Source organism: Gadus macrocephalus, chromosome 22 (genome assembly GCF_031168955.1).
Source record: "Gadus macrocephalus chromosome 22, ASM3116895v1".
Lineage (NCBI taxonomy): Eukaryota > Metazoa > Chordata > Actinopteri > Gadiformes > Gadidae > Gadus > Gadus macrocephalus.
Genome location: NC_082403.1, coordinates 342,661 through 354,908, shown reverse-complemented (window position 1 = coordinate 354,908; position 12,248 = coordinate 342,661). Strand labels below are relative to the sequence as shown.

Below are 12,248 nucleotides of genomic sequence, written 5' to 3'. Positions count from 1 at the left end.
CCAGCTCCGCCCCCCAGCCCTCATCTGACAGCTGCCATTGGCCCTCCTTTTGTCCCATGGTGGCCCCAAGGCCCGCCCTCTCGCTGCTATTGGCTATCCTGGCCTGCACCGGCCCGGCCCGGCCCTCCCCCCCCCTGCTGCTCCGCCCTCGGGACCGCGAGAGGGATTCGGGCGGAGTCAACATCGCCGTGGTCCACTCCGGCTCCTCCATCCTCCCGGACACGGCGGTCCCGGGCGGGGCCGGCTCGGGGGAGCTGGGCCCCGGGCTGGGTAACGGGCCCGGGGGGGGGGGGGGCCGGGGCGGGGGGTCACGGGGGCGCTGACCGGAGGGGGCGTCGGCGGCGTGGCGGGCGTGGCCTCGGCCAGCGTGGCACTGGCGGCCCTGGTGGGGGAGACGGTGATGACACCGTCGGGCCAGGCCAACGTCATCTACCTGGCGGTCAACGAGAGCAGCCCGGGGAGCCTGCTGCTGCAGCTGTGTGAGCTGCTGGCCACCACGCCCCTACAGGTAAAGACCACGCCCCCACAGGTAAAGACCACGTCCCCACAGGTAAACCTACAGGTAAACACGCCCATTCAGGTAACCCTACAGGTAAGACCACGCCCCTACAGGTAAAGATCACGCCCCCACAGGTAAACCTACAGGTAAACACGCCCATTCAGGTAAACCTACAGGTAAGACCACGCCCCTACAGGTAAAGACCACGCCCCCACAGGTAAACCTACAGGTAAACACGCCCATTCAGGTGAACCTACAGGTAAAGACCACGCCCCTACAGGTAAAGACCACGCCCCCACAGGTAAACATACAGGTAAAGACCACGCCCCCACAGGTAAACCCCACACCCCTACATGTAAAGACCACGCCCCCACAGGTAAACCTACAGGTAAAGACCACGCCTCTACAGGTAAACCTACAGGTAAAGACCACGCCCCTAAAGGTAAAAACGCCCCTACAGTTAAAGACCACGCCCCTACAGTTAAACACGCGCATACAGGTGAACACCACGTCCCTACAGGTAAAGACCGCGCCCCTATAGATAAGCATGTTATCCCTACAGATAGACATGTTATCCCTACAGGTAAACATGTTATCCCTACAGGTAAACATGTTATCCCTACAGGTAAACATGTTAGCCTTACAGGTAAACACTGTTGACACCATTGTGTGTGTGTTATAGACAGGTATGGGGGACACATTCCGGGGTTGCACACGCACACACACTGCTTTATAGAGCTTGTCTGATGCAGAATAAGGCCTTCTCATACCGGGGGACATTTTTATAATCGTTACTGACCTTCCTCTTGAAAATCTGTAACTGATTTAGTTAGGGTTAGGGTTAGGGCACTGCCCCTCTGGCTTCCTGCACGTCAAAGTGGTGTGGGGATTGGAGGCGGAGCTTAGTTCAGACAGAGCAGGTTCCTGTTAGCTCCAATATCCATATTGTACCAGGACTGAAGACATGCACCACTAAACCACTGTGACTGTCCATCATATGGTACCTGATGAAGTTCATGGTACATTAGCCGTATTGTACACAGCACTACAGATAGAGTACTGTGTACAGGGACGTCAAGGGGGTTCTGGACGGGACACACAGAACTAGGAATGAAGCCTTGTTTTTGTTGTGTTGTTATTTTACTCTGTTTATTGGGTTTTGGAAGGAGCAGACAATTGTGACGAGAGCATTTATAAATAGCGACATATTTGCTCTTTTGAAGACGTTGTGAAGACATCAGAAATCGGTGACACTCGCAAACATGCTTCTTCCTCCCCGTTGAACCAGAAGGTTCATCTCTGATCTTCTGTTGGTTTGAGGAGCGATTGAGGGCTGTTTGAGACAGTTTGAGGCCCCAGCCCCAGGGAACCTGTCCCTGGTCTGTTCACAGATTTGGGTTTCAACACAGCTTAGCATAAGTACTCTGTGCACGGTGTCCAGGTGAAGAACTCGCCTCACACAGCACCAACAGAAGATACCATGTTTTTATTTATTATCCATGTTTAACTTTATGAGCTCATCTTTAAATATGAGGTTGTGTGTAATAATATCAGGTCATCTTTAACTGTGTGTGTGTGTGTGTGTGTGTGTGTGTGTGTGTGTGTGTGTGTGTGTGTGTGTGTGTGTGTGTGTGTGTGTGTGTGTGTGTGTGTGTGTGCGTGAACCCTTCCTCTTCAGGGATTGGTGTTCGAGGAGGAGAGGCCCCCGCCCCCAAACCGCGCCCCCCTGGCCCCCCTGCTGGAGTTTGTCTCCGCCCAGACGGGTGTTCCCGTGGTAGCGGTGGGGGGCGGGGCCAGCCTGGGGAGGGAGTCCCAGGTAAGATGGCCGCCCGTGTCTACTTCCTATTGACACAATCAAACTACTACAAAATAATAAGACAATAATGATAGAATAATAATACAAAAACATAACAAAAGAAAAGGGTACACACAATACAATATACAGTACAATATAGACATACTGTACCTAGTACAATACAGAGTACTGCATACTCTACCTAGTAGGATATACAGTACAATATAGACATACTGTACCTAGTACAATACAGAGTACTGCATACTCTACCTAGTAGGATATACAGTACAATATAGAGTGGTACATACTGTACCTAGTACAATACAGAGTACTGCATACTCTACCTAGTAGGATATACAGTACAATATAGACATACTGTACCTAGTACAATACAGAGTACTGCATACTCTACCTAGTAGGATATACAGTACAATATAGACATAGTGTACCTAGTACAATACAGAGTACTGCATACTCTACCTAGTAGGATATACAGTACAATATAGACATACTGTACCTAGTACAATACAGAGTACTGCATACTCTACCTAGTAGGATATACAGTACAATATAGACATACTGTACCTAGTACAATACAGAGTACTGCATACTCTACCTAGTAGGATATACAGTACAATATAGACATACTGTACCTAGTACAATACAGAGTACTGCATACTCTACCTAGTAGGATATACAGTACAATATAGACATACTGTACCTAGTACAATACAGAGTACTGCATACTCTACCTAGTAGGATATACAGTACAATATAGACATACTGTACCTAGTACAATGCAGAGTACTGCATACTCTACCTAGTAGGATATACAGTACAATATAGACATACTGTACCTAGTACAATACAGAGTACTGCATACTCTACCTAGTAGGATATACAGTACAATATAGACATACTGTACCTAGTACAATACAGAGTACTGCATACTCTACCTAGTAGGATATACAGTACAATATAGACATACTGTACCTAGTACAATGCAGAGTACTGCATACTCTACCTAGTAGGATATACAGTACAATATAGACATACTGTACCTAGTACAATACAGAGTACTGCATACTCTACCTAGTAGGATATACAGTACAATATAGAGTGGTACATACTGTACCTAGTACAATACAGAGTACTGCATACTCTACCTAGTAGGATATACAGTACAATATAGACATACTGTACCTAGTACAACACAGAGTACTGCATACTCTACCTAGTAGGATATACAGTACAATATAGACATACTGTACCTAGTACAATACAGAGTACTGCATACTCTACCTAGTAGGATATACAGTACAATATAGACATACTGTACCTAGTACAATACAGAGTACTGCATACTCTACCTAGTAGGATATACAGTACAATATAGACATACTGTACCTAGTACAATACAGAGTACTGCATACTCTACCTAGTAGGATATACAGTACAATATAGAGTGGTACATACTGTACCTAGTACAATGCAGAGTACTGCATACTCTACCTAGTAGGATATACAGTACAATATAGACATACTGTACCTAGTACAATGCAGAGTACTGCATACTCTACCTAGTAGGATATACAGTACAATATAGACATACTGTACCTAGTACAATGCAGAGTACTGCATACTCTACCTAGTAGGATATACAGTACAATATAGACATACTGTACCTAGTACAATACAGAGTACTGCATACTCTACCTAGTAGGATATACAGTACAATATAGAGTGGTACATACTGTACCTAGTACAATGCAGAGTACTGCATACTCTACCTAGTAGGATATACAGTACAATATAGACATACTGTACCTAGTACAATGCAGAGTACTGCATACTCTACCTAGTAGGATATACAGTACAATATAGACATACTGTACCTAGTACAATGCAGAGTACTGCATACTCTACCTAGTAGGATATACAGTACAATATAGACATACTGTACCTAGTACAATACAGAGTACTGCATACTCTACCTAGTAGGATATACAGTACAATATAGACATACTGTACCTAGTACAATACAGAGTACTGCATACTCTACCTAGTAGGATATACAGTACAATATAGACATACTGTACCTAGTACAATGCAGAGTACTGCATACTCTACCTAGTAGGATATACAGTACAATATAGAGTGGTACATACTGTACCTAGTACAATGCAGAGTACTGCATACTCTACCTAGTAGGATATACAGTACAATATAGACATACTGTACCTAGTACAATGCAGAGTACTGCATACTCTACCTAGTAGGATATACAGTACAATATAGACATACTGTACCTAGTACAATGCAGAGTACTGCATACTCTACCTAGTAGGATATACAGTACAATATAGACATACTGTACCTAGTACAATACAGAGTACTGCATACTCTACCTAGTAGGATATACAGTACAATATAGACATACTGTACCTAGTACAATACAGAGTACTGCATACTCTACCTAGTAGGATATACAGTACAATATATACATACTGTACCTAGTACAATACAGAGTACTGCATACTCTACCTAGTAGGATATACAGTACAATATAGACATACTGTACCTAGTACAATACAGAGTACTGCATACTCTACCTAGTAGGATATACAGTACAATATAGACATACTGTACCTAGTACAATACAGAGTACTGCATACTCTACCTAGTAGGATATACAGTACAATATAGACATACTGTACCTAGTACAATGCAGAGTACTGCATACTCTACCTAGTAGGATATACAGTACAATATAGACATACTGTACCTAGTACAATGCAGAGTACTGCATACTCTACCTAGTAGGATATACAGTACAATATAGACATACTGTACCTAGTACAATACAGAGTACTGCATACTCTACCTAGTAGGATATACAGTACAATATAGACATACTGTACCTAGTACAATACAGAGTACTGCATACTCTACCTAGTAGGATATACAGTACAATATAGACATACTGTAACTAGTACAATACAGAGTACTGCATACTCTACCTAGTAGGATATACAGTACAATATAGACATACTGTACCTAGTACGATACAGAGTACTGCATACTCTACCTAGTAGGATATACAGTACAATATAGACATACTGTACCTAGTACAATGCAGAGTACTGCATACTCTACCTAGTAGGATATACAGTACAATAGACATACTGTACCTAGTACAATACAGAGTACTGCATACTCTACCTAGTAGGATATACAGTACAATGTAGAGTGGTACATACTGTACCTAGTACAATACAGAGTACTGCATACTCTACCTAGTAGGATATACAGTACAATATAGACATACTGTACCTAGTACAATACAGAGTACTGCATACTCTACCTAGTAGGATATACAGTACAATATAGACATACTGTACCTAGTACAATACAGAGTACTGCATACTCTACCTAGTAGGATATACAGTACAATATAGACATACTGTACCTAGTACAATGCAGAGTACTGCATACTCTACCTAGTAGGATATACAGTACAATATAGAGTGGTACATACTGTACCTAGTACAATGCAGAGTACTGCATACTCTACCTAGTAGGATATACAGTACAATATAGAGTGGTACATACTGTACCTAGTACAATACAGAGTACTGCATACTCTACCTAGTAGGATATACAGTACAATATAGAGTGGTACATACTGTACCTAGTACAATACAGAGTACTGCATACTCTACCTAGTAGGATATACAGTACAATATAGACATACTGTACCTAGTACAATACAGAGTACTGCATACTCTACCTAGTAGGATATACAGTACAATATAGACATACTGTACCTAGTACAATGCAGAGTACTGCATACTCTACCTAGTAGGATATACAGTACAATATAGACATACTGTACCTAGTACAATACAGAGTACTGCATACTCTACCTAGTAGGATATACAGTACAATATAGACATACTGTACCTAGTACAATACAGAGTACTGCATACTCTACCTAGTAGGATATACAGTACAATATAGACATACTGTACCTAGTACAATACAGAGTACTGCATACTCTACCTAGTAGGATATACAGTACAATATAGACATACTGTACCTAGTACGATGCAGAGTACTGCATACTCTACCTAGTAGGATATACAGTACAATATAGACATACTGTACCTAGTACAATGCAGAGTACTGCATACTCTACCTAGTAGGATATACAGTACAATAGACATACTGTACCTAGTACAATACAGAGTACTGCATACTCTACCTAGTAGGATATACAGTACAATATAGAGTGGTACATACTGTACCTAGTACAATACAGAGTACTGCATACTCTACCTAGTAGGATATACAGTACAATATAGAGTGGTACATACTGTACCTAGTACAATACAGAGTACTGCATACTCTACCTAGTAGGATATACAGTACAATATAGAGTGGTACATACTCTACCTAGTAGGATATACAGTACAATATAGACATACTGTACCTAGTACAATGCAGAGTACTGCATACTCTACCTAGTAGGATATACAGTACAATATAGAGTGGTACATACTGTACCTAGTACAATACAGAGTACTGCATACTCTACCTAGTAGGATATACAGTACAATATAGACATACTGTACCTAGTACAATACAGAGTACTGCATACTCTACCTAGTAGGATATACAGTACAATATAGAGTGGTACATACTGTACCTAGTACAATACAGAGTACTGCATACTCTACCTAGTAGGATATACAGTACAATATAGACATACTGTACCTAGTACAATACAGAGTACTGCATACTCTACCTAGTAGGATATACAGTACAATATAGACATACTGTACCTAGTACAATACAGAGTACTGCATACTCTACCTAGTAGGATATACAGTACAATATAGACATACTGTACCTAGTACAATGCAGAGTACTGCATACTCTACCTAGTAGGATATACAGTACAATATAGACATACTGTACCTAGTACAATACAGAGTACTGCATACTCTACCTAGTAGGATATACAGTACAATATAGACATACTGTACCTAGTACAATACAGAGTACTGCATACTCTACCTAGTAGGATATACAGTACAATATAGACATACTGTACCTAGTACAATACAGAGTACTGCATACTCTACCTAGTAGGATATACAGTACAATATAGACATACTGTACCTAGTACAATACAGAGTACTGCATACTCTACCTAGTAGGATATACAGTACAATATAGACATACTGTACCTAGTACAATGCAGAGTACTGCATACTCTACCTAGTAGGATATACAGTACAATATAGACATACTGTACCTAGTACAATACAGAGTACTGCATACTCTACCTAGTAGGATATACAGTACAATATAGACATACTGTACCTAGTACAATACAGAGTACTGCATACTCTACCTAGTAGGATATACAGTACAATATAGACATACTGTACCTAGTACAATACAGAGTACTGCATACTCTACCTAGTAGGATATACAGTACAATATAGACATACTGTACCTAGTACGATGCAGAGTACTGCATACTCTACCTAGTAGGATATACAGTACAATATAGACATACTGTACCTAGTACGATGCAGAGTACTGCATACTCTACCTAGTAGGATATACAGTACAATAGACATACTGTACCTAGTACAATGCAGAGTACTGCATACTCTACCTAGTAGGATATACAGTACAATAGACATACTGTACCTAGTACAATACAGAGTACTGCATACTCTACCTAGTAGGATATACAGTACAATATAGAGTGGTACATACTGTACCTAGTACAATACAGAGTACTGCATACTCTACCTAGTAGGATATACAGTACAATATAGAGTGGTACATACTGTACCTAGTACAATACAGAGTACTGCATACTCTACCTAGTAGGATATACAGTACAATATAGAGTGGTACATACTCTACCTAGTAGGATATACAGTACAATATAGACATACTGTACCTAGTACAATGCAGAGTACTGCATACTCTACCTAGTAGGATATACAGTACAATAGACATACTGTACCTAGTACAATACAGAGTACTGCATACTCTACCTAGTAGGATATACAGTACAATATAGAGTGGTACATACTGTACCTAGTACAATACAGAGTACTGCATACTCTACCTAGTAGGATATACAGTACAATATAGACATACTGTACCTAGTACAATACAGAGTACTGCATACTCTACCTAGTAGGATATACAGTACAATATAGACATACTGTACCTAGTACAATGCAGAGTACTGCATACTCTACCTAGTAGGATATACAGTACAATATAGAGTGGTACATACTGTACCTAGTACAATGCAGAGTACTGCATACTCTACCTAGTAGGATATACAGTACAATATAGACATACTGTACCTAGTACAATGCAGAGTACTGCATACTCTACCTAGTAGGATATACAGTACAATATAGACATACTGTACCTAGTACAATACAGAGTACTGCATACTCTACCTAGTAGGATATACAGTACAATATAGAGTGGTACATACTGTACCTAGTACAATACAGAGTACTGCATACTCTACCTAGTAGGATATACAGTACAATATAGACATACTGTACCTAGTACAATACAGAGTACTGCATACTCTACCTAGTAGGATATACAGTACAATATAGACATACTGTACCTAGTACAATACAGAGTACTGCATACTCTACCTAGTAGGATATGCAGTACAATATAGACATACTGTACCTAGTACAATACAGAGTACTGCATACTCTACCTAGTAGGATATACAGTACAATATAGACATACTGTACCTAGTACAATGCAGAGTACTGCATACTCTACCTAGTAGGATATACAGTACAATATAGAGTGGTACATACTGTACCTAGTACAATGCAGAGTACTGCATACTCTACCTAGTAGGATATACAGTACAATATAGACATACTGTACCTAGTACAATACAGAGTACTGCATACTCTACCTAGTAGGATATACAGTACAATATAGACATACTGTACCTAGTACAATACAGAGTACTGCATACTCTACCTAGTAGGATATACAGTACAATATAGACATACTGTACCTAGTACAATGCAGAGTACTGCATACTCTACCTAGTAGGATATACAGTACAATATAGACATACTGTACCTAGTACAATACAGAGTACTGCATACTCTACCTAGTAGGATATACAGTACAATATAGACATACTGTACCTAGTACAATACAGAGTACTGCATACTCTACCTAGTAGGATATACAGTACAATATAGACATACTGTACCTAGTACAATACAGAGTACTGCATACTCTACCTAGTAGGATATACAGTACAATATAGACATACTGTACCTAGTACGATGCAGAGTACTGCATACTCTACCTAGTAGGATATACAGTACAATATAGACATACTGTACCTAGTACGATGCAGAGTACTGCATACTCTACCTAGTAGGATATACAGTACAATAGACATACTGTACCTAGTACAATGCAGAGTACTGCATACTCTACCTAGTAGGATATACAGTACAATAGACATACTGTACCTAGTACAATACAGAGTACTGCATACTCTACCTAGTAGGATATACAGTACAATATAGAGTGGTACATACTGTACCTAGTACAATACAGAGTACTGCATACTCTACCTAGTAGGATATACAGTACAATATAGAGTGGTACATACTGTACCTAGTACAATACAGAGTACTGCATACTCTACCTAGTAGGATATACAGTACAATATAGAGTGGTACATACTCTACCTAGTAGGATATACAGTACAATATAGACATACTGTACCTAGTACAATGCAGAGTACTGCATACTCTACCTAGTAGGATATACAGTACAATAGACATACTGTACCTAGTACAATACAGAGTACTGCATACTCTACCTAGTAGGATATACAGTACAATATAGAGTGGTACATACTGTACCTAGTACAATACAGAGTACTGCATACTCTACCTAGTAGGATATACAGTACAATATAGACATACTGTACCTAGTACAATACAGAGTACTGCATACTCTACCTAGTAGGATATACAGTACAATATAGACATACTGTACCTAGTACAATGCAGAGTACTGCATACTCTACCTAGTAGGATATACAGTACAATATAGACATACTGTACCTAGTACAATGCAGAGTACTGCATACTCTACCTAGTAGGATATACAGTACAATATAGACATACTGTACCTAGTACAATACAGAGTACTGCATACTCTACCTAGTAGGATATACAGTACAATATAGAGTGGTACATACTGTACCTAGTACAATACAGAGTACTGCATACTCTACCTAGTAGGATATACAGTACAATATAGACATACTGTACCTAGTACAATACAGAGTACTGCATACTCTACCTAGTAGGATATACAGTACAATATAGACATACTGTACCTAGTACAATACAGAGTACTGCATACTCTACCTAGTAGGATATGCAGTACAATATAGACATACTGTACCTAGTACAATACAGAGTACTGCATACTCTACCTAGTAGGATATACAGTACAATATAGACATACTGTACCTAGTACAATGCAGAGTACTGCATACTCTACCTAGTAGGATATACAGTACAATATAGAGTGGTACATACTGTACCTAGTACAATGCAGAGTACTGCATACTCTACCTAGTAGGATATACAGTACAATATAGAGTGGTACATACTGTACCTAGTACAATACAGAGTACTGCATACTCTACCTAGTAGGATATACAGTACAATATAGACATACTGTACCTAGTACAATACAGAGTACTGCATACTCTACCTAGTAAAATATACAGTACAATTTAGAGAGGTACATACTGTACCTAGTACAATATAGAGTACTGCATACTCTACCTAGTAAAATATACAGTACAATTTAGAGAGGTACATACTGTACCTAGTACAATACAGAGTACTGCATACTCTACATAGTAGGATATACAGTACAATATAGAGTGGTACATACTGTACCTAGTACAATACAGAGTACTGCATACTCTACCTAGTAGGATATACAGTACAATATAGAGTGGTACATACTGTACCTAGTACAATACAGAGTACTGCATACTCTACCTAGTAGGATATACAGTACAATATAGAGTGGTACATACTGTACCTAGTACAATACAGAGTACTGCATACTCTACCTAGTAGGATAGACAGTACAATATAGACATACTGTACCTAGTACAATGCAGAGTACTGCATACTCTACCTAGTAGGATATACAGTACAATATAGAGTGGTACATACTGTACCTAGTACAATACAGAGTACTGCATACTCTACCTAGTAGGATATACAGTACAATATAGAGTGGTACATACTGTACCTAGTACAATACAGAGTACTGCATACTCTACCTAGTAGGATAGACAGTACAATATAGACATACTGTACCTAGTACAATGCAGAGTACTGCATACTCTACCTAGTAGGATATACAGTACAATATAGAGTGGTACATACTGTACCTAGTACAATACAGAGTACTGCATACTCTACCTAGTAGGATATACAGTACAATATAGACATACTGTACCTAGTACAATACAGAGTACTGCATACTCTACCTAGTAGGATATACAGTACAATATAGAGTGGTACATACTGTACCTAGTACAATACAGAGTACTGCATACTCTACCTAGTAGGATATACAGTACAATATAGACATACTGTACCTAGTACAATACAGAGTACTGCATACTCTACCTAGTAGGATATACAGTACAATATAGAGTGATACATACTGTACCTAGTACAATACAGAGTACTGCATACTCTACCTAGTAGGATATACAGTACAATATAGAGTGGTACATACTGTACCTAGTACAATGCAGAGTACTGCATACTCTACCTAGTAGGATATACAGTACAATATAGAGTGGTACATACT

At 39.6% G+C, this 12,248-nt stretch overlaps 1 protein-coding gene across 1 annotated transcript in view; it reads left to right on the top strand.

The window, feature by feature from the left end:
* Positions 1-12,248, top strand: part of LOC132451337 (glutamate receptor ionotropic, NMDA 2D-like) — a 12,912-nt gene continuing 664 nt past the window's right edge. The window contains exons 1-2 of the mRNA XM_060043719.1: positions 1-508; positions 2,178-2,315. Coding sequence (XP_059899702.1) covers positions 401-508; positions 2,178-2,315 — 246 coding nt within the window. The 5' untranslated portion in view covers positions 1-400. The remainder of the gene's footprint in view (positions 509-2,177; positions 2,316-12,248) is intronic.